This window comes from Aedes albopictus, chromosome 3 (assembly GCF_035046485.1).
Source record: "Aedes albopictus strain Foshan chromosome 3, AalbF5, whole genome shotgun sequence".
NCBI lineage: Eukaryota > Metazoa > Arthropoda > Insecta > Diptera > Culicidae > Aedes > Aedes albopictus.
In genome coordinates this window covers 215,543,155-215,566,903 of record NC_085138.1, presented here as the reverse complement: position 1 = coordinate 215,566,903, position 23,749 = coordinate 215,543,155, and the positions used below count along the sequence as shown (strand labels likewise).

The 23,749-nt window shown below is 43.1% G+C and overlaps 2 protein-coding genes across 2 annotated transcripts in view; both read left to right on the top strand.

Annotated features, from left to right (window-relative positions):
- Window positions 1-23,749, top strand: part of LOC134291291 (uncharacterized) — a 181,764-nt gene that overhangs the window by 119,932 nt on the left and 38,083 nt on the right. The window lies entirely within an intron of this gene.
- Window positions 8,504-12,134, top strand: LOC134291278 (uncharacterized). The gene is given in 2 exon segments (XM_062858801.1): window positions 8,504-9,818; window positions 9,820-12,134. Coding segments are annotated over 2 exon segments (2,811 nt in total). The 5' UTR covers window positions 8,504-9,299; the 3' UTR covers window positions 12,112-12,134.

Sequence of the window (23,749 nt, the reverse complement as noted above, 5' to 3'; positions counted from 1 at the left end):
ATCCCTACAAAGATTCCACCAGGAATTGGAATTTATCAACCATCATTATGCATTATGAACAGCTCGCTGACGTAGACATCCTGTTGAAATTCATCCCAGATTTGCTTTGGAGGTTCACCAAGATTTCACTTTTGAAATATAGGAGTTTCTCCGTTTCTTAAAAATTTCCTACGGGAATTCTTCCAAGATTGCTTTCTGGGGTTCTTTCTGGGGTTTCTCCAGAATTTCTTTATGGGATTCTTCCAACAGTTTTTTCTAGAATTACGTCAGAAGTTCTTTCTTGGATTTTTTATAGATTTTTTTGGACCCTTTGGAGCCGGAGGGGTCATATATGACCTCAACATAGAAACGGCTGTATAAATTCACTCATTCGATAAAACAGAATACTGTCTTCGGCAAACTTGTTGCAAATTGAGTCCTCTATTAGGGAAAAATTAGAATATTTGTATTTGGGACTTCATTGATAACCTAGAACATCCTGAACACCATGAAAAAACGAAATAATTGACATACCAGTTGTTCTAAAACCTGAACTTGGATGTGGGTAACGTTTCTATGTATTCATTTAGCCTTCGTCAAGAATATCAAAAGGTGTTTTATATTCTGGGGTGTTCTAGGTGTTCCAAACTCTCCTATAGTGAAGTCCTTCAAATCTACATGAGTAATTATATGTATTTGCGCCACAAATAATAGCAATGCATAACCTACTGGGATCCGTCAAGCTCCTGACATTTACAATGTCATTTATAGATACTATAGGGATATTCCAGGTCAGCCAAACTACCTTGGAGTCCAGAACTACCAAACTACCTTGGAGAACTTCAGGTCTACACTCGTAACAGTATCCATATCTGTTATACTGAGTACCGTTGCATAACCAACCGCCGTAACTGGAGCAATCTTAAGTCTACTAGCTTATTATAAACCTTTAGGACATTCAGGGTCGTCCAAATTGTTCTATAATGAAGTCATTCAAGTCTACAAGAAAAAATGTATGTGTTTTCGCCATAAATAATAGTATTGCATAATTTGCTGGGATCCGCGAAGCTCTTGAAATATCAAATGTCATTTAGAGACACTACAGGGATATTCCAGGTCAGCCAAACTACTTTGGAGTTCATGATTTCAGGTCTACACTCGTAACAGTATCCATATCTGTTATACTGAGTACCGCTGCATAATCAACCGTAGAAACTGGAGCAATCTGAAGTCTACTTTGTTATTATAAACCTTTAGGACATTCAGGGTCGTCCAAACTGTTCTATAATGAAGTCATTCAAATCTGAGCATGAGCATGAGATGACCGTACAATTCGTAGTTGCTACTCCGTTACTGACCAGAACAGGCAACATTGCACAGGGAACCAAATGGATGGGGCCTGGGTGTAGCTTTCCATCCTCAATGTGCAATTTTGAAGGTTCAAAACTTTAAATTGTCAGTACCGGCGCCGGCCACGTCCTTACGGTCATCGGGGAAGGAAAGGAATGTTGGTGTGACATCCGTTGCTACTAGAGACCGTGTGTACCTCCGCATCCCCACTGTTGTCACAGGATGGAAGTTTGTTAGTGGGAAGGGAAGGGATAGAAAGTTACATAGATCTGGATTCACATTGGTAAGTGATGTGAGCTATGCAACCCTTGATATGACTTAGTTTTCCGCCAGCCGGCTGTCGGAAGAATACAATAATTTTATTGTATGTTTGTGTATAAAATTTAATTATATACCGGAAATGAATAATTTTTAAACCACGCTTATGTCGGATCAGCTCGTAATAACGCACGTTTTAAGCTTATCGTTTCTCAGTCAGAAAATAAACTGTATGCAATTCCGTTTAGTGTTACTGCCAATGCTGAAAAACCGAAACCCGCGCCGTAGCTTTACGAGAAAACTGGACAACTAAACAACTAGAATCGTTGCTTTTGAGTTTCATCTATGTTCTTGTATTTTTTTTCGCGTTCCCGTGTTAATAAGATTGCGGATAATAAAACCGTTGTACATATTTATTATTCGCGAATGTTCGCAACGCGTAATATAAGTTGAAGGTGTGATGAACAAAAAATACATTATCGTAAATGTTCGAAAAAGAAATCGAAATTATGGAACTCGGCACGAATAAATCGACGCGGAAAACGTGGTCTACTTGTCACTGTATCGTACGGTAATCTTGACCTTTCTAAAGAAAGAGATACTTCGCCGTTTTGATCGCTGATTGCCTGCTTGTAAATCTGAAATAGAAAAAAAGTATTAAATTGTGATACGTTCTCCACTGTTATATTTTTGTAAATTGTTATTTATATATAGGTTAAATTTACCTCCATCCCTCTGAAACAAACGGTATATGTATTAGCAGTAAAAAAAAAAATAGAATAAATAAATAAATAAATAAATAAATAGTGTAAAAAAGTACACCAAATCTTGATCTTGGAATGTTCCTGCATTTAAATAAACCAGGCTAGAAAATAGCAAGATCAAAACTTGAAATGGTAGATCTTACACCGTAACGCACCATTCCAAGGTGATCTACCCACGTTACGGGTAATAATGAAGTCATTCAAATCTGCAAGAAAAACTTTGTGTGTTTCTCGTTAAATAATTGCATAGCATAATCTGCTGAGATCCGTGAAGCTCTTGAAACCTCCAATGTCATTTAGAGACACTATGGAAATGTTCCAATTTATCCAAACTATTTTTGAGTTCAGAAATCGTAATGTCAGCTATATCTGATATACTGAGTAACGTTTCATAATCAATCGCGGTGACTGGACCAATCTGAAGTTCACTATCTATTATTACCTTTGGGACATTGAGGGTCGTCCAAATTATCCTGAAGTTTAGCTCTTCATAGTAACAGTAGTTATTCTCACAATGAATTTTAAACTGTAATCTGTAATCCCCATGGCATATCATGAATAGGACACGGTTGCACCCCGGTGTAAAGTGTCATTAATAAATCTATATATATAAAAATGAGTTTGAAGTTCCTTTGAGGCAACAAAACTCAAGAACGGATGAACCGATCAGCTTGACTCTTGCACGGTTCGGTTCGTATTCGTGTTGGCTGTGTTTATATGTACAAAAAGTTACGAAAATCAACTAGAAAAGTAAGAAAATTGATAAAGTACTGATTTTCGAGAGCTGGGAAGGAAATCAACACGATTGAAATGAAACCAATCTAGAGTGCAGTGACGTTATGACCTCAACAGTTGTCAAACCACCACAGCTTGGCAAGACAAAGTTTGCCGGGACAGCTAGTTAATAATAATAATATCATGAGTCATTTCAAGATAGTGTTGAGATATTGCAGATCAACAACACTACTCCGAAGACCATAGCTTTAGGTCTACTTTCATGATAATGGTTTTTGCCACTACGTTAAGTAGTATTACATAGTCCACTGTACTTGCCAAAGCAGTTACAGGAACAATAAGCGTTGTCATACATTTTTGGGATATTATGGGCTTCCTTACTGAAGCTTAGTTGATGAAAACAACCACTGTAACTTTCAGAAGACTTACTGGACATGATAGATTACAAATCGTAGCTTTGTAATCTGAAAAAAAAAATACCGTTGCATTTTTAGAATTTAGGATTTAAACTCAAGAACAGTTTGGATGACCTGGGATATCCCAACTGATCTGACATAGTCTATTAACTTTTTAGAAGACATACTGGTCATGATAGATTACAAACCGTAGCTTTGTATAATGAAAGAAGTTATCGTTACACCCGTAGTCTTTAGGATGTACCCTCAAGAACAGTTTGGATAATCTAGGATATCCCAGCTGATTTGATATTGTCTATTGACCTTTCAGAATATTTACTAGACATGATAGATTACAAATCGTAGCTTTGTATGATGAAAGAAGTTATCATTACACTTGTAGATTTTAGGATCTAAACTCAAGAACAGTTTGGATGACCTAGGATATCCCAACTGATCTGATAGTGTCTGTTGAACTTTCAGAAGACTCACTGGACATAATAGATTACAAATCGAAGCTTTTTATAATGAAAGAAGTTACCGTTACACCCATAGACTTAAGGATCTAAACTCAAGAACAGTTTGGATGACCTAGGATATCCCGACTGATCTGATATTGTCTATTAACCTTTCGGAAGACTTACTGGACATGATAGATTACAAATCGTAGCTTTGTATAATGAAAGAAGTTATCGTTACACTCGTAGTCTTCAGGATGTTAACTCAAGAACAGTTTGTATGACCTAGGATATCCCGACTGATCTGATATTGTCTATTAACATTTCAGAAGACTTACTGGACATGATAGATTACAAATCGTAGGTTTGTATGATGAAAGAAGTTACCATTACACTTGTAGATTTTAGGATCTAAACTCAAGAACAGTTTGGATGACCTAGGATATCCCAACTGATCTGATAATGTCTGTTGAACTTTCAGAAGACGCACTGGACATGATAGATTACAAATCGTAGCTTTGTACAATGAAAGAAGCTATCGTTACACCCGTAGACTTCAGGATGTAAACTCAAGAATAGTTTGGATGACCTAGGATATCCAGAAAAAATATATAATATTCATACCACCTTACCAAGACTGGCTGTCTTGGTAAGGTGGTATGTATGAACTACCAACCAAGCCGATGTGTTTAAAAGCACAGGTCGCACGGCAGAAGTTTCACGCATTCGATGTATTCGTTCAATACATGGCCTCCTTGCCTAATTTCATCTTCTATAAAAATTTTCACACTTGTTCGCTACCTAGCGAATTCTATCATATCTTTCATTTCATAATGTTTATCAATCTTCCGTAGGTGGATTTAGTGATCATGACTTGATCTGTCTTGATTACAAATTCAAGAATCCCAAAGCTAATTCCCACGTTTATTGGATACGCGAATACCATAAAATTGAAACTGTCTCGTTCACATCAGACCTCCGTAGAACTGCCCTTAACAGCGTAAACCGCTGGTTATTTATTATCATGATTAAACGTCGCGATCACCAAGGCAATCTTAGATGATTTCTTCGGCAATTTCATGAAACATTTCAATAATCAGATAATCATAGCTTACGCAGTTATTTAATCTGTTTAGTGAATCCCCTAATTATATAACGAATAAAGGCTGTTTCAGAAATTATAAATACACTTTTTTATTGAATAAAATGAACTATTATGATTTTAACCTGTAACGGGTTTCATTCACAAAACAGTTTATTGTGTTTCATATTTTTTATTGCAAAAGTCATGCTTTTTGAACTACAGTCGATTTCTTTAATTATTTGCCCTATACTAAAAAATTTCATTTGCACAAAGGTGTTTTTACTAATGTTTTTTTTTTTTTGGTGCCGTAAACCCTTGCTTTCAAATAGCATGAATTTGGGAGCGTGAGATTATTTATGGCACTCATACCCTACTGACCCTTTGCCCAACTTTTATGATATTCGCCATTTTAGTTAGTTTACTATAAATGCCTTCATTGGGACCTGAAAAACATAACATTCAGACCATTCTTCAGGAAATCTCCAGGAGTTTTTACAGAGCTTTATTTCTTGGCATTTGTTCAAGGAATATTTCTAGGAGTACCTGCAGAGGGTTCTTCAGTTCTTCCAGGCATTTTTTAGAGTTTCCTTCAAAATATTCTTTACCTTCAGAAATTTTCATAGCGATTCCTTGAAGAATTCCACCAGGGCTTTTGTGTTCAAAAATTTCAGCAGGATTTTCACTCATATCTAAAGAAATTGTACAAGAAATTCTTCAAAGCATTTCCACAAGTTCTTTCAGGAATAACTTCAGATATTTCTCCAGGGATTTCTTCAGAAATCCATCAAAAATGTCCTTTTTGGAGGAAACTCCTCCAGAAATTCCTTAAGAAATATCTTCAGAAATTTCTTTATAAACTCCACCAAGAGTGTTTCCTTGTAATTATTTCCAGAATTCCTCCAGAAGTTTATCATGATTTTTTTTAGGAATTCCTTTAAAGATATCTCAGAGAATTCCTTCAGGTCCCCCAACGATTATTTCAAGAATTTTTGTCCTTTCATATTTTTTTTCTAAATTTTCTTCTAGGAATCTCCACAGGTATCTTCTGGAGTTCTTTCATGGATTCAGAAAATCCTTAAGCGGGATTCCTTAAGAAATTCTAGAACTCCTCCAGTATTTTTTTTGTGAAATTTCTGGATGAACTGCTGATAAAACATCTCTGGAGGAATGTTTGTATGAGTCACAGGAGATATTTCTGATGGAATCGCAGGAACAATTTTAGAAAGAACCATTGTAGGGTTTTCTACAAGAATCCCTGAAGGAATTTCTCAAGGATATGCTGGAGGAACTCTTGGATGAATTTCCGCAGGATTTTAAAGGTATTTCTAGGAGAATTTTACGAAGAAAATCCAAAGAACAACTTTTACTGATATTCCTAAAAAAAATCCTTAAAAAACTGAAAGAGTCTCTGGAGATTTCAAAAGGAATCCATGGAGGAATTACTAAAAGAATGCATGAAGTAATTTTTGAAAAAATGTCCACTCTAATTCCAGTAAAAATCCCTGAAGGTATTTTTGAAGGAATTCCAGGAAAAGTCCTGAATGAATCTCAGGAGGAATATCTGAAGAAATTTCTGAAGAAATAACAAGGAAAACTTCCTGGAAAACGCTTGGTGGAACTCTAAGAAGAATTTATTGAGAAACTTTAGAAAAGTTCTTGAAGAAATCCGTCAATAGAATACCAGGAGGATTGTTTTAATATTCCTGGAAAAATCCGAAAAATCTCATGAAAAATTTCCAATTGAATTTCTGTAGTAATGGCTAGTAAATATTTCAGGAAATTTTCTGAATCCGTGGAAAATTTTCTAGAGGTATCCTTGGAGGAAACGCTGGAAGAATTTCTGAAGAAATATACAGAGGAATACTACTGGAACACAAGAATCTCTGTATGAATTCCTGCAGGAATCTCTGGATCAATTCCCGCTAGAATCACTGGAGTTAATAATGCAAGAATTTCTGCGAGAATTCTTTTTAAAGCAATCCATGGAATAATTTCGAATGGAATCCATGAAAGGATTTACAGAAGAGTTCTTTGTTTTTAGCTCTTAATTGCTGGATGAATCTTTTGGGAATTTCAGAAGCATTTCTGAATGAATCTATGGATTTACTAAAGGAACCACTGAAATAATTCTTACCAGAATTCTCAGAGAATTCTCAAAAGGAATCCCTGGCATAATTTCCAATGATTTCATTTCTAAAGGAATCACTGGAGAAATTTCTGAAGAAAACCATGTAGAATTTTCTGAAGGAATCAATGGAGGAATTTTTGATGAAATTCGTGAATGGTTTTCTAAATGAATCCTTCGAAAAATTTGTGGAGAAAGCTCTCGAAGAATTTTTGAAGGAATTCTGATGATCCATAAACTGATGAATTTTTGAAACAATCCTGCAAAATTTTCTAAAATAAACCGTTAAGAAATTTTTGCAGTTTCTAATTGAATTTCCAAAGAAATTTCCGAATGATTGCTTGATAGATTTCATAGGAGGATTATTGAAGGAATCCCTTGAGGAATCCCTAAAGACATTTTCGAAGGAATCTCTGAAGGAATTTCTAAAGAAATATCTAGAAGAATTTCTGAAGACGTCCGAGGACGAATCTTAGAAATAAACCCAGGGAGTAGTCCCAATATCACAGAGTTTTTTTTTTTTTTTTGCAAATATGAGGGTGCAAAAATAATCAATAATCAAATAGGCGGTTTTCTTATATTCTGGAGAAGCAATTTCCTATATCATGAAGGATATTTTTTTAACGTATGGGAGCACAAAAATTGTAATATTCATCAATTATTACTCAATGTGTGAGAGGCCACAGAATAGTTCGAAAAATCATTTTATTAAATTCAAGAAGGTGGAATAAAATGTTTGTTCATACTGGAAAAAAAGATTTTTCTTACAATATGGGGAAGCAAAATATTTTGAAAAATGACACAGGTAACTTTTCCTTACATTTATGAGGGCGCTCAAAATTTCGAGACAATTTCATGAACATTCTTACATACAGGAGGCTCCTCAGCTCTTCCAAAATCACAAAGGATTTTTTTTTTTCTCCAATGGGAGCACAAAAAATATCAAAAAGATAAAAATTTCTCATGTGGAAGCAGAAATATCAATCAAATAGGCGATTTTCTTACAGCAACAAGAAGGGAAGAAAAAACTAAACAATAAAGTATTGGCGGCTTTCTAACATTAAATTGGAATTTAGTAAAGTATAGTGATAATATTGATAATGATAAATGGAGAAGTTGCTCCACAAAGGCCTTTTATGTTTATAAGAGAACAAAAAATCTTAAAGCTTGAGTAAAATTATGTTTGGACCAAAGCAGGATTGGTTATCTTTTTACAAGAAGCATATTCTCATTTTTGGCTTTTTATTGTTCTAAAAAGCTGATTACTCAGTGATTAGCTTGGTGTAAACTTTATGACACCACCGGTAATGCAAATCATGTTGGTTTCTTATATACTGAATTGTCAGTTGCATATTGAAAAAATGAAATCTGGAGCTCGATTTGAATAGGTCGTATGTGCTTTTGTCGATATAAAATTCGATCAGTTTATTTTAGTCATTGTAGCAATATGGCAGATATTTTGCAAACTTTTAATGATGGAACAGAAAGACTGTTTTGTGAGGATTCTTCTGTATGTATCAACCTTGCTCAATTTCAATAGTTTTCACTATAATAAGCGAATCCAACTGATCGAATTTTTAATCGACAAAAGCACATACGACCTATTCAAATCGAGCTCCAGAAATCTCCTGTGTAGAGGCACCCGTGACGTCAGACCGTACTGATAGGATTCCACTACATCATACGAAATGAAATGGTCGTACCTAGAACGATTTGTATATGGACTAAACCGTCAAAAGATGGAAATGAATGAATCTCAATGTAAATAGAAGTGGAAAAAGAGCAATAGGGCTGAGTTTTGTAGAAGTGAATTTTTATTGAAATTATAAGTTTTGGCAAAAAAGGGAAAAAAAGTTTGGATTAGTTGAGGTAAAAGCGAGTTACGAAAGCGGTATTAAGTAAGTTGGAATAAAGGTTTAAATGAAATTTATTGACTAAACATGAAAACATTTATACAGAAAGTAGCAGGTTCCGCAGTAAACACATATTACGTAGCATAAAAACCTAAAGGAAAACTATCCATGTGAGATGAGTAAAAGCTGCTAAAATCGAGTTTGTATTAAATGAACAATATATTTTTAGTTTTGAGCTGTGCAAAAATCAACGCTGCTTCAAAATTAGTTTTTCTCGGCGATCCGAATATCCTCAAAAATGGATACACAGTTGCCAGGGGACGGATCTAACCTCACCGATGACAAGACGGCGTACAACTGTGCGATATGTAGTCGTCCGGATCACGACGAGGATCATATGGTGTTCTGCGAGGGTTGCAAGGTATGGCTACATTTCAGCTGTGCCGGTGTAGGATCAGAGGTCGAGTACGACGAGAACTGGCGATGCTCTTCGTGCCGTGAATTTGACCCGACTAAGTCGAGTGACGAGGAAAGCGATGCTGAAGGTGCTATTTCTGTGGATGATACGATTGATGGAGCTGGAAAAAGCAGTGCCCAAAATCTCCAAACTGTCTCGGAAGACGAAGAGGTTGCCGCGGCAATAAAGAGGATGAAGATGGAGAAGGAGCGTATGAAGAGACGGATGGAGCAGAAGCTGGCGCTGGCTAAGGCCCAAATGGAACTCGAGAACGAGAAGCTTGAGATGGAGTGGGCCATGGAGAAGCAAATCATGGAGATGAAGATTGCATCGAAGGCGGTTTTCCAGAAGAGAAGAAGAGAAAGAAGAGATGGAAAAGAAGAAGTTGCAGAATCAGCTTCAGGAACTGTGTAACGGCGAAGTGCGGATGGAATCAGAGATCCGGAAGCTGGAGAAGCAAAAGGAAGAAGCGAAACGATCGGTAGCGGATAAGAAGGGAACGAGAACTAAACCGGAAGAAATACCGACAAGGCCGGTGAGTTCCACTCCGATAGTGCATCCAGAAGCAAGTACGTCCACAGCTGGGGCGAAGAAGAAGATCGTCGATCGACAGGACTTGGTAGTACCAGTTGAGAAGAAGAAGTTCTGTGGAAATGCGAAAAAAGAAGAAAATGTGTCCAAAGAAGAAAGTGAGAGTTGTGAAGAGAGCTCACAAGCGGATTCGCTGAGCGAGGATCAGAGCGAATCGTCTAGCGAAACAACGACCGATAAAGAGGAAGAACAGAAGGACAAAAAGAAGCGAAATAGGAAGGAAGAAGCGGCTCCAACGAAAGCACAAATATCAGCGAGGCAGTTTCTATCGCGAAAGCTGCCAATATTCACCGGCCGGCCAGACGAATGGCCTATATTTATTAGCAGCTTTAATACGACGACCAGAGCTTGCGGGTTTTCAAACCTTGAAAACCTGGCACGATTGCAGGAGAGCTTGAGAGGCCCTGCGAGAGAGGCGGTGTGCAGTAGGATGTTGTTGCCAGAAGCGGTCCCTCAAATCATTGACACGCTGCGGATGTTATACGGGCGGCCGGAACAACTGCTCAACACATTACTAGCGAAGGTACGGAAAGCGGAACCTCCGAAGGCAGAGCGGTTAGAATCGTTCATCAGCTTTGGGATGGTGGTTCAACAGTTGTGTGATCATCTCGAGGCGACCCAACTGACTGATCACCTAGTGAACCCTCTGTTGATTCAGGAACTGGTAGAGAAACTACCGCCGTCGACGAAAATGGATTGGGTCCGAGTGAAGCGACAGCATATCAAAATCACCCTGCGTACACTGTCTGATTTCCTGTCGGATCTGGTGTCTACGGCAAGTGAGGCGACTGGGATAGTTGATGTACCAGTGCAGAATCCAGTAAATCGTCCCGGGAAGTCCAAAGGAGGGAAGCAAAGAGAGTATGAAAGTCATACCAACACGCACATCGATGATTCGTCGAAGAGACCCGAGCACCCAAGAACGCCCTGTCCGGTGTGTCGTCGCACTGATCATCGACTAAGGAACTGTGACGAGTTTCGTAAGATGAATGTTCATCAACGTCTGCAAGTTGTGGAAAGATTCGAGCTGTGCCCGTCCTGCTTGAATGCTCACGGGAAAAGCCGGTGCAAGGCGAATATCCGGTGCAAATTTGAGAGGTGCCAAGGCCAACACAACACAATGCTGCATCGTACGGTGCCTGAAATGCGTTCGGATTGCAACGCCCACAGTGCGACTGTGCAGTTGCCAATCATCTTTAGAATGATCCCGGTAACGCTAAGCTTCGGGAAAAGATCAGTCACTACAATGGCATTTCTCGACGAAGGTAGCTCTTACTCTTTGATTGAACATTCCGTTGCAAATCATTTGAAAGCGGTTGGAAAGCCGCAACCGCTACGAGTAACTTGGACAGCAGGAATGAGTAGACTGGAACGAGATTCGGTGCTGCTGAATCTGGACATTTCTGTCGTCGGATCACAGGAAACGTTTCCGATGAACAATGTCCACACCGTCGAACAACTCAAGTTGCCCAAGCAGTCGTTAAACTACCGTGAGCTAGCCGAACGATATGGTCATCTTCGACATCTTCCGTTGATTGAAAACCCGAGTAATTCACCGAAGATCTTGATAGGTTTGAAGCACCTAGATCTGTTCGCTCCTATTGAATCGCGTGTCGGACAAAGCGGAGAGCCGATTGCAATCAGGTCTAAGCTTGGATGGACGGTATACGGCCCCCAAGAAGGAGGCAGTCTGCGTACAGCATACGTCGGCCATCATTCATGCACTGGTGTATCGAACCAAGAATTGCATGATCTTCTAAAGTCGCACTACGTGTTAGAAGAGGCTGGAGTTTCGGTAGAAGTGCTTCCGGAGTCAGCGGAAAATCGACGAGCCCGTGAAATACTCGAGAGAACAACGAAGAGAGTAGGAGACAGATTCATCACGGGATTATTATGGAGAGAGGAAAATCCGATGCTACCGGATAGCTACCCGATGGCGGCACGCCGCATGAGGACTTTGGAGAAACGCTTGTCCCAAACACCATTACTGAAGCAAAAACGTCGAGAATCAGCTGATCGAGCACCAAACAAAAGGATACTGCCACGAAGCGACGGTCGATGAGTTGAGAGATACTGACCAGAAGAAGATCTGGTATTTACCTCTAAACGTCGTCATCAACCCGAAGAAGCCGAGCAAAGTGCGTCTGGTTTGGGATGCTGCGGCTGCTGTAGGAGGCGTCTCGCTGAATTCAAAGCTGTTGAAAGGTCCAGACTTCCTAACATCGCTGCCATCGGTGGTGTGTAAGTTCCGGGAACATCGTATCGGGTTCGGAGGAGATATCCGAGAGATGTTCCACCAGTTGCAAATCCGCCCGGAAGATAAGCAGGCTCTACGGTTCATGTATGGCGGAAAAATCTACGTGATGGACTGCGCGATTTTTGGAGCGACCTGTTCACCAAGCCAGGCATTGTACGTGAAGGACCGAAATGCCAGTGAATTTGTGAATCGTTACCCGGCTGCAGTCGATGCGATCGTAAAAAGACATTATGTGGACGATTACTTCGACAGTACAGAAACCGTCGAAGAAGCGGTGCAAAGGGCCAGCGAAGTTCGATTCATCCATTCGAAGGGAGGCTTCGAAATCCGGAATTGGGTTTCGAACTCCACCGAAGTCCTTGAACAGCTAGGTGAGTCGAAAACGAACCAAATTGTCCACTTCAATACTGACAAATCCACCGGGAATGAGCGGGTTCTGGGCATCGTCTGGGACTCTCAGGCTGATGTATTCACATTTGCGATGAAGCTGCTGGAAAATCTTCAGCCGTATTTGCCGAGCGATCAACGGCCAACCAAGCGAATTGTCCTCAGCATAGTAATGAGTTTTTTCGACCCTCTGGGACTGCTGACGCTTTTCACTATACAAGGGAAAATCATAATCCAGGACTTGTGGCGTACGGGGTGCGATTGGGATGAGGCAATAGACGACGGCTGTTTCGCTAAGTGGCAAAAATGGACTGCACTGTTGTCAGATGTTGAGAAGATAAGAATTCCTCGTCACTATTTCAGTGGAGGCATAACGCTGGACTACGATTCGTTGGAGCTACATGTTTTTGTAGATGCCAGTGAAGGAGCGTATGGCTGTGTAGCATATTTCCGTATGCTGGTGGATGGACTTCCTCGGTGTTCTCTGGTACAAGCCAGGTCGAAGGTGGCACCGCTTAGACAGTATTCAACACCTCGGTTGGAGCTGATGGCAGCGGTATTGGGTGCAAAGATGGCAGAAACAATACGAGAGAACCATAGTCTTCGAGTGAAACGTGTGCAATTTTGGACCGATTCGAGTACAGTGTATTCCTGGATCGTGTCAGATCACCGCCGATACAAGGTGTTCGTAGCATACAGAATCGGCGAAATCCTGAGCAAGACAAGTCCATCGGATTGGCGATGGGTGCGCACAAAACTAAACATAGCAGATGACCTGACGAAGTGGAAGGATGGAACGAAAATCGAATCCGATGGGCAATGGTTCACCGGGCCTAAATACCTGTACGAGAGTGAAGATAAGTGGCCTAGACCAGAGCCCCCCCCCGACCAAACGTTGGTGAAGAGCTTCGAGCAAGCTGTCTATTCCACAACACGGAGAGCGCAGAAGCGTTGATCGATTGCACTAGAATCTCCAAGTGGAATGTATTAGTCCGAACGATGGCTTGTGTCCTACGGTTCATCTCCAACATCCGCCGGAAACAGCAAGGATTGTCGATCGAGCTGCTACCAGTGGACTTAGCAGTTCGGAAGGTGCGAAGGTCGGCCGGGGTCGAGCGGTCGTTTTCACGAGAAGAATACCAACATGCGGAGCGCCATCTGTGGAGAATGGCACAAGAGGAATCATATCCTGACGAGGTGAAGATTCTACGAAGATGCAGAGAAGGAAAGCAGGGCAAGATTGAGAGGTCTAGCATGCTGTTCAAGTTGTCTCCGGTATTAGATGAAGATAACGTGCTGCGGATGGACGGTAGGGTGCAAGAAGGTGAATTTGTTCCATTTGAGCTGCAGTTTCCAGTGATTTTGCCGAGAAAGCACCCTATAACGACCAAATTGATCAAATATTACCACCAGATGTTTGGGCATGCCAATAGGGAGACGGTAGTCAATCAGCTAAGACAGCGTTTCTATATCCCTGCCGTTCGCAGAGAGGTAGAAAGAATTGCTCGAGAATGTGTTTGGTGCAGGGTGCACAAGTGTAAGCCAGTGGTTCCTCGCATGGCGCCACTCCCAGTGCAAAGAACAACGCCGTTTATGCGCCCATTCAGCTACACCGGAGTGGACTTTTTTGGTCGGATCAACGTCGTCGTTGGGCGGCATAAGGAAAAGCGTTGGTGCGCGTTGTTTACGTGCTTCGGAACAAGAGCCATACATCTGGAAATAGTTCACAGCTTATCCACACCAGCGTGTCTGATGGCTATACGAAGATTTGTCTGCCGGCGAGGAGTTCCAGTAGAGTTCTTTTCCGACAATGGAACTAGTTTCGTCGGAGCAAGCAAGATAGTGGTAAAGAAGATAGAAGCCGATTGTTCGGAGGCGTTGACGAGCTCGCGGACGCGGTGGAACTTTAATCCTCCCTCGGCACCGCACTTCGGCGGCGTATGGGAACGGCTAGTTCGGTCGGTAAAGAAGGCTATGGAGGTTTTGGACGATGGACGTAAGCTGACTGACGAAGTATTGTTAACTACATTGGCTGAGGCAGAGGATTTAGTTAATTCTCGACCACTAACGTACGTCCCTCAAGAGCCAGGTAACAGCGGATCCATTACGCCAAATAGTTTCATGAAAGGGCTTCCAATGGGAGAGACTGAATGCGGAATACCACCAACCAGTGAAGCTGAGGCCTTACGAGACAGCCACAAAAGAGCACTGACGCTTGCAGATCAGATATGGAAGCGATGGCTGGTCGAATATCTACCACATATTAACCGGCGTACAAAGTGGCACAGTGAGAAACCTAAATTGGAAGTAGGCGAGGTCGTGTTCGTAGCTGATGACGACAACCGGAAGTGCTGGATTAGGGCGATAGTTGAAGAGGTGAAACAAGGAGCTGACGGCAGGGTCAGGCAGGCGGTGGTCCGGACGACAAAGGGAATCTTCAGACGTCCAGTAGTCAAACTAGCGGTGCCTGAGATACGATGGCGTAAAGCTGGCTACGGCGGAGATCCTTCGCCAGTGTTACGGGGAGGGGCTGTAGAGGCACCCGTGACGTCAGACCGTACTGATAGGATTCCACTACATCATACGAAATGAAATGGTCGTACCTAGAACGATTTGTATATGGACTAAACCGTCAAAAGATGGAAATGAATGAATCTCAATGTAAATAGAAGTGGAAAAAGAGCAATAGGGCTGAGTTTTGTAGAAGTGGATTTTTATTGAAATTATAAGTTTTGGCAAAAAAGGGAAAAAAAGTTTGGATTAGTTGAGGTAAAAGCGAGTTACGAAAGCGGTATTAAGTAAGTTGGAATAAAGGTTTAAATGAAATTTATTGACTAAACATGAAAACATTTATACAGAAAGTAGCAGGTTCCGCAGTAAACACATATTACGTAGCATAAAAACCTAAAGGAAAACTATCCATGTGAGTTGAGTAAAAGCTGCTAAAATCGAGTTTGAATTAAATGAACAATATATTTTTAGTTTTGAGCTGTGCAAAAATCTACGCTGCTTCAAAATTAGTTTTTCTCGGCGATCCGAATACTCCTGAATGCACTGATATAAAACATTGTTGAATATAATAAAAAAAAATATATTTAAGTGACGCAATCGAAAATAACATTAATTTGGAAAGTTCCGAAACTTGGATATTAAATAAACAAATACCAGTCAAATAAAACGCCTGGAAAGGAAACATCCTAGAAAAATATGGTATTGCAAAAAGTTTGCTGTTCGCGCAAAATGATCTGAAAAAAAAAATAAAAGTCTATGAAACTTTTGATCAACATTGTAGCACACTGAGTATAATTTTTGGTCATGTAAAAAAAACAAGTTGGAATGTTAAATTGTTAAACGTAACCCAAGTAACATTTTGATTGCCAATTAGTCTTGAAGAGTTTTTTAAAACCGTCATAAAACCTTATACCTTTTATTTTGATTTATAAAAGCTTTAAGAACCTCTTCTAGTTTATTTGACTAAAAATGTTACTTGGGAAGCGCCGACATGATGTGATAGTATTTAAAAAAGCACAATTTGTACCAACTTGAGTATGACCAACATTGTGCCGCCGCCAAATCATGAACCGAATTCCTTTTCTACGATTTAAGCTCTTTTAATATGCCTCTTGCCGCCAAATTACTATAACACTGGATACGCCAAATAATCGCTGCCCCCTCATTATCAGGATCCTGGCTCCGCTACTGTCAGCAACAGAATAATATGAACCGAGACCAACGGCAACGACCCCAGCGAACAAAAAGGACTTGCAATTGGAAACTCGGCACGTGGAACTGCCGATCTCTCAACTTCATTGGGAGCACCCGCATACTCGCCGATCTACTGAAGGACCGCGGGCTCGGCATCGTAGCGTTGCAGGAGGTGTGTTGGACAGGATCCATGGTGCGAACGTTTAGAGTTAATCATACCATCTACCAAAGCTGGGCAACACACGCGAGCTGGGAACAGCTTTCATAGTGATGGGTGATATGCAGAGGCGCGTGATCGGTTGGTGGCCGATCGACGAAAGAATGTGCAGGTTGAGGATCAAGGGCTGATTCTTCAACTACAGCATAATAAACGTGCTACCGCTCGGTGTGGACATTTGACTCGTTACCCCTTTTGCTCCAAAGAGTCCATGTTGCCCACCTCGTGGCATGCTGCTGTTATCCGTTGCCGCGATACTAAAACTTTCTATCGGTGAACGTGCCAACCTACTGCACTGCTCCTTAGGAATGCGCTCGCATCCTTATCATCTGCTACCTCCGTTGTTGTGTAATTGTTGTTCTTCTCCATCTGGTTGGCAACCCCCCCCCCCCCACCAAGCCGCAATCTTCGCCCGTCGTTAGTAGTTGCCGTCGTGGTGTTTTTTGCAAGCAGTGAGGCCATGCTAGGGTTGACATGGTCCTTTATGGGGAACCGTGTTCAGAGCCAGATCGGCACTAGTCAGGAATGTTCAACTGAGCCTACTTCCACCAGCTAAGGTGACGAGTTCGGAACGTACTTGGAGGCCTGCCAAGGTTTTAACGAGACGGAGGCAACCATACCATTAGTCCACTCGCCGTTTCGGAAAGGTGTCACCCATTCTTACTAGGGTAGTGGAATAGTACGGTTGTCAGCTCTGTAGCGTTTGGTAGTATATACGTGTTCCTTGCTCGTGTCCATGTCCATGTGCTGCCAGTTTGCCATAATTAGGGTCGAACTGGCGTCGATCCTAATGTGCCGGTTCACAGGCGCCCTGACGACCAAGCACCGGTGCTTTTCGCGGTCTACTCGGTCTAGTCCCTGGCGGTGGACGGACCTAGCCTACTCCGACAGAGAAAGACCCCGACGGTGGAAGTTCTCTCGACACCGATGTTTTCATCCCGACCAGTAAGATGCCGAAGTCGGCCCGGCGTTTCCGGTTGGTGGTAGACTTCCGATTCACCGGCGCCCCGACGACCGGTACTACGCAACGGACGACTCGGTCAAGTCTCCGGCGGTGGATCGAGCATACTCCGATCGCGACCCAATAGTCTTTGATCTTCGCGCCATCTCCACTTGAGAGCTGACATGATCCGCGTGACCGCTCTGTTCTCCGCATTTCATACGGTTTCGTCCTGACACATTCTCTCTACTACGTTGCTGGGACTCAGATTTCCAGCAGCGCACGTTAGCATGTCGCCACGTACTTCTTCAAATCGCGGACAGTCGAATATCACGTGCTCCGGTGTCTCCTCGTTGTTTGGGCATGTCGGACAGAATGGGGACTCTGCATGGCCGAATCGATACAAATACTGTCTGAAGCATCCATGACCTGACAAGAACTGTGTTAGGTAGAAGTTCACATCTCCGTGTTTTCTGGACATCCAAACCGACACATCTGGGATAAGCCGGTAGGTCCACCTACCCTTCTCCGCGTTATTCCACTCTTGCTGCCACTTAGCCAACCAGTCCGCTCTGATTGTCTTCCTCACGTTTGCAGTGCCTCTTCTCCGGTAACACTCTACATCCTCTGCCAGGGTGATGTGTATGGAAACCATCCCGGCAATAATGCAGACTGCTTCCGACGATATCGTCCTGTACGCGCTCGCCACACGAATAGCCATGAGCCGGAACGTGCTCGAAAGTTTTGTTCGATTCCGCTTCAGTTTCAGCGCTGTAGCCCAGGCCGGAACTCCGTATCTAAGTTTCGAAGAGGATACTCCCGCCAGAAGACGTCTGCTGCTGCTGCTCGGTCCACCGATGTTCGGCATAATCCTGGATACAGCATCAACAACTTTCGCTGCCTTCTCACAGGCATAGTCGATGTGGCAGTTGAAATTCAATCGGTCGTCCACCATCACGCCCAGGTGTTTTAACGCACGCTTTGACGGGATAACCTGTCCGCCGACGTTAATTTCGGCCCGTTGAACTGCTTTACAGTTGCTGACTAGCACTACCCCTGTCTTATGGTGAGCCAACCGCAGCTTTACTTCACCCATCCAGGCCTCGATAGAACCGATCGTCTCCGCCGTCAGCATCTCTACTTCTTCCAGGGTCTCACCGGTTATCGGAAGGACGACGTCATCCGCGAAACCGATGATCTCGACTCCTCCGGGTAGTTCAAGTCTTAACACTCCATCATACATAATATTCCACAACGTTGGGCCGAGTATGGAGCCCTGTGGCACACCCGCCGTGACCCTAACCGATCTCTGACCCTGGTTTGTCTCGTAGACCAAGACTCGATTCTGGAAGTAGCTTTTCGAACCTTGCACAGATAGTCAGGGACCCTCATGTTGTGTAGTGCTGTGGCCAGTGTTGGGACTACTCACTTGCAAGAGTGATACTCATTTGCTTCTACCTCAGTCCAGAAGCATGCTATCAAAAAATGATGTTTGAAAGGCTTTTAGATTTAAAATTCGTGTAATTTATACTCACCTCGTACTCACAGCCCTCTCACAACTTTGGTATGCGTATGCGACCTTTACTTTATTCGGCAAACTTTTAGATTAAACTACAATCTAAAAGCCCTTCAATCATTATTTATTGATAGCATGCTTCTGGACTGAGATAGAAGCAAGTGAGTATAATTTTTCGCAAGTGAGTATTCCCAACACTGGCTGTGGCAATAGCTTCCCAGCTGGCGCTATTGAATGCGTTCTTCACGTCTATAGCTACCACGGCGCAGTAATGATTACCTCTTCTCTTCTGCTTTGAGGCTTTCTCCGCATTCGCAGTGACTGTCCGGTTTGCTGCCACAGTCGACTTCCCTTTCCGAAACCCGAACTGCCTATTAGACAGTCCGCTCTCGCTTTCCGTGCACTTTATTGCACCTGTTCAGGATGATTTTCTCCAGGAGTTTGCCAAGCGTATCCATCAGTCATATCGGTCGATACGATGCTGGGTCTCCTGGCGGCTTGCCAGGCTTTTTCAGCAACACCAGCTTCTGGATCTTCCAAATGCCTGGGAAGTAGCTATCCACCATACATTTCTGTATCGTCATCCTGAACATGTCCGAAAACGCTTCGATCGCCGCTTTCAATGCCATGTTGGGGATACCATCCGGACCAGGGGCTTTCTTCACTTTGAGTCCTTTGGCTATTGTAAGAAGTTCCTCGTTAGACACCCGGTTTGCGCCAGCAGCAGCTTCCACCCCGTCGACGTACGGCGTAGGTGGCCATGTTGTTAAACCGTGATTCGGAAAGAGGCCATTCACAATTACCTCCAGCTTGTCAGGGCATTTCAGCTGGTGTGGCTAAGCCCTTGATCTTCGCCATCACGACGCGATAAGCTTGTCCCCAGGGATTGGCGTCTGCTTCTCTGCACAGTTCTTTGAAGCAAATGGCCTTGCTCAGAGCAATCTCCCGTTTGAAAGCGGTCCTGGCCTCGCGGAAAATCACCTTGCATTCCTCTCTGCTCGCTTCAGATTTTGTTCTTTGAAATCGTCTTCGAGCTTTAAGGCAGGCAGCACCTAGGGTGCTGAGCGTTTCATTCCACCAGTATGCTGGACATCGGCGGTTATTTGGTTCAAGTTTCCTGGGCATAGTAACATCACATGCCCTCGCTACTGCTTCCGTTAGTTGCACAGCGGTCATACCGGGAGTGTCGCTGTCTGTCCGAAGTGCCTCGACAAAAAGCTCCTTGTAGAACTGCTTCGTTTTCCACTTCCTTTCCCAGGTCCTCTGGGTGCTCGGCAGAGCGGAGATCCGCCGACCGACGCTGTAGTGGATGGACTGATGGTCACTGTGCGTGTATTCTTCGCTTACTCTCCAGTTCATGTTGTTCATCAGCGACGGGCTGCAGAACGTCACGTCAATAATGGATTCTCGTCCGTCCTTACGGAATGTACTCATAAAGCCTTCGTTGCACACTTTCACATTCAGCTTCGCTAAGGCTTCCAGCAGACAGTAACCCCTTGCGTTGGTCAGCCCACTTCCCCACTCCACCACCCAAGCGTTGAAGTCCCGTGTTTTTTTTATTATTCTAGGAGTCCAAAAATCTTCAAAAGACGCTGTGTGGGACTCGAATGTGCGCCTACCCACTAAAAACACTCTCCTAGTTCACCTCCACCTTAAATTCCCCTCCGGTACCACCATGCAGTATTTCTTCGGAGGGGAGGCATTATGTGCCTTGTGCACCATCATCAATTTGTTATTCTACGCTGTTATTGTTACAGTTTTCTACGCTCTTTCGCTACCTCCATGCTTGTTACCGAAATCGATAACAACCGTTAATCGACTCACATGAGCATTAGGATTTTGGCCAAATAAAATATGAAAACAACCACTGTGAGACTTTGCATGAAGTAGCGCAATAAATTATGTACACTACTAACCCCAAAAGCACCAATTCGCTCTATCCGAGCGAAATCAGCGATGGCAACCCCATGTCCGGGGCGAAATGAAGAAAGGAAAAAAAAAGGAAAAGCGACGAGAAGAGAAGGAGTTCGGGATCAGTCGATCGCAGTTCTCGAAAGGTGTAAAGGCTCCCCCAACTCGACGCGACTCTTTTCCAGCGACACGACTTTTTGTCGCTATGTTTTGTCGCGAAATCGCTGCGCACTGATTTGAAGGGGACCTTTCACACTACGACGACGTCGTCGCAGGCGACAAGCGACAGTGCAGCGATTTTTGTACTTGTCGCCGGTGTGTCGCGGCGCTGGTCGCTGCATGCACAGTTTTCGTCGCTGTCGCGGGGCGACTAAGTTTTGTTTGTGATTAGTTTTCGCGTTGGTGTAGATGGTTGATGCGACGCATTTATCGCTGTAGTCGTTGAGAAAAATCGCGGCGATAAAAAATCGTGTTGCCGGAAAAGTCGCCTTGGTTTGGGGGCGCCTTAAAACGTACTTTTTGCGCGACATACGACAACCCTCGCAGTTGAGTCCGCCGGTGACGATAAATCGTGGTGTTCGGAATTTCGACGGTGGACGAGCACAACCGGCTCGGTGTCCCGATTAAACGAACAGGAGAACCCCTCCGATCGGAGTGTACGTCGGTCGTCGGCCTCCGGCGGAACGCTCCACCTCCGGCGTAAGAATTCATCTTCCTCCTACTGGCCACGTGGGCAAACGACTGTGTTAGCATCGACCCCCTCCGAGGCCAGCACGCCGTGATCACCTTCTGGGACCAAGCGTGGTGCTTGGGAAACTAGCACCGATCCCCTCCGAGGCCAGCACGCCGTGAGCACCTTCTGGGACCAAACGTGGTACTCGGAATACTAGCATCGATCCCCTCCGAGGCTCCGACCGTCGAGTATATCAGAAGCTGTTCCTCCCGGCCCACCAGAGATCCATTTCCGTACGGTGGCTGGCCGTGAAATATCAGGAGACCCATCGAGATCGGACTACGAGGACCAACGATCCCGTCTACTACCAACCTTCACCGCTTGTCTGCTACACCGAAGCCCCCACCAAGCTGGCCGTACTGGGTCGGTACCCGACAGCCGTCCAAGCACCGGATGCGTGTCGCCCTTTGACGGCTGGGCTAACATCAAGCGCTCCTACTGAATCGTAAGTTTTGGCATGTTCTCGTCGCCTATCCTCGATGGGCCCCAACGTCAACTATCGGCCGCACCGCTATACTAACCCTAACCACTAACAATGTTAAGTCAAAAATAAATTAAGTAAAATGTATTCGTCGTGTGTTTACCAATTTATCAATAGAAAGCTCGTCCTTGCAATTGCATGCGTCGATTTGGCCTTGTTGTGTCCCATTCCCATTGTGAAATATCCTCCTCTTCTGAGCTAGTCGGTACTCACAGCTCTACTGGTGAGCTAGTTAAGGACGTACGGACGTCCCCTGCACAGACGTAAGGACGTCACAAGCAGTACCAAATGTCGATCCATGTTAAGGAAAATATTCTTCACTTGGTGCAGAATATTTTTATACCTGCTTGGGGTGACCCACAAAAAGCTATTTGTTGGTACGTCGTAAGGATTTCTTGGTGACGGCAGTGCAGAGGACTATTTGGATGAAGGCAAAGGTTTGTTTGATCCCTTTTGCGTGCTCTTACCGGTCCGAGTCATCCCTATAAGTGAGACTGTGAAACCTTTTGAATTGCGCCGTTTCTTATAAAATATTTGTATTACATTGCTTTACTTCATTATTATTTTTTTCGCTCATTGAAATATTATTGAACTGAATTGATATTATAAAGATTAAGATAGATAAGGTGAAAATAGTTAAATTGTTAGGATAAGCTTTGAATTTCTGGACAGCGTATTGAGTTTATAGTTGAATTAGAAATGGCTCAGAACATGGAGTTAAAGGAAGAGGATCTTGCGACGTGCGTTGTTTTACGACATTCGGGTAGATCATCTAAATGAAGATGAACTTGATTTTGAGTTGAAAAAAAACGGAATATCGTTTTTGAAAATCGAGAAACGATGTCCCGTATGCGCCGCGCATTAAGGGAGAGATTGAAATCTGAGAAGACTGAAAGTATCAGTGAGGAATTTAACTGGAATCGGGAACCACAGAACTGTTGGCATCCCTACATGCCAGCCTAGTGGGAACGCGAATACACCCCTGTTCGTTGTTGGGCCGTTATCGTTCGGCGAACGGCGAAGAAGAAAAAAACAAACAGTGACAGATAATTTCCATATAAGTATCTTTGTACAAGTTTGCAAAATAAAGACACGTTTTAGAAGTACGCCTTCGAGTTCCGTTTATTTTCGCGTGATTTCCCTGCGGTTTCGTGATCTCTGCCCCCTGTCCGCCAACAGGTCATGTGTACTAGACATACTCCCGCATTACCTTAATTATTTGTCAAACCATTCAAAGGCAAGCTAACGCGTACCCATCAGCGTATTTACAATAACACCCCATTAGTCACGGTAAAGCGCAAGCCAAAAAGCGCAAGTTAACCAAAATACTATCGGATGGGCGCGCGGAAGTTTAAGCCATAAATATTGTTTATAAACATCAACCCCAGGTGTTTTACCCTTTAGGCCATAAGAATAATCAAATGTAAAATGATATAAAAGAAGGAATTCAATAAACTCGGCAGTCTTCTTTGGACTATCAAACTATTTGTTTCAATGTCTGCTGGCATACCGAAACCCTCCAATAGCGCTCTGATCTTCAGACACTGCTAGTC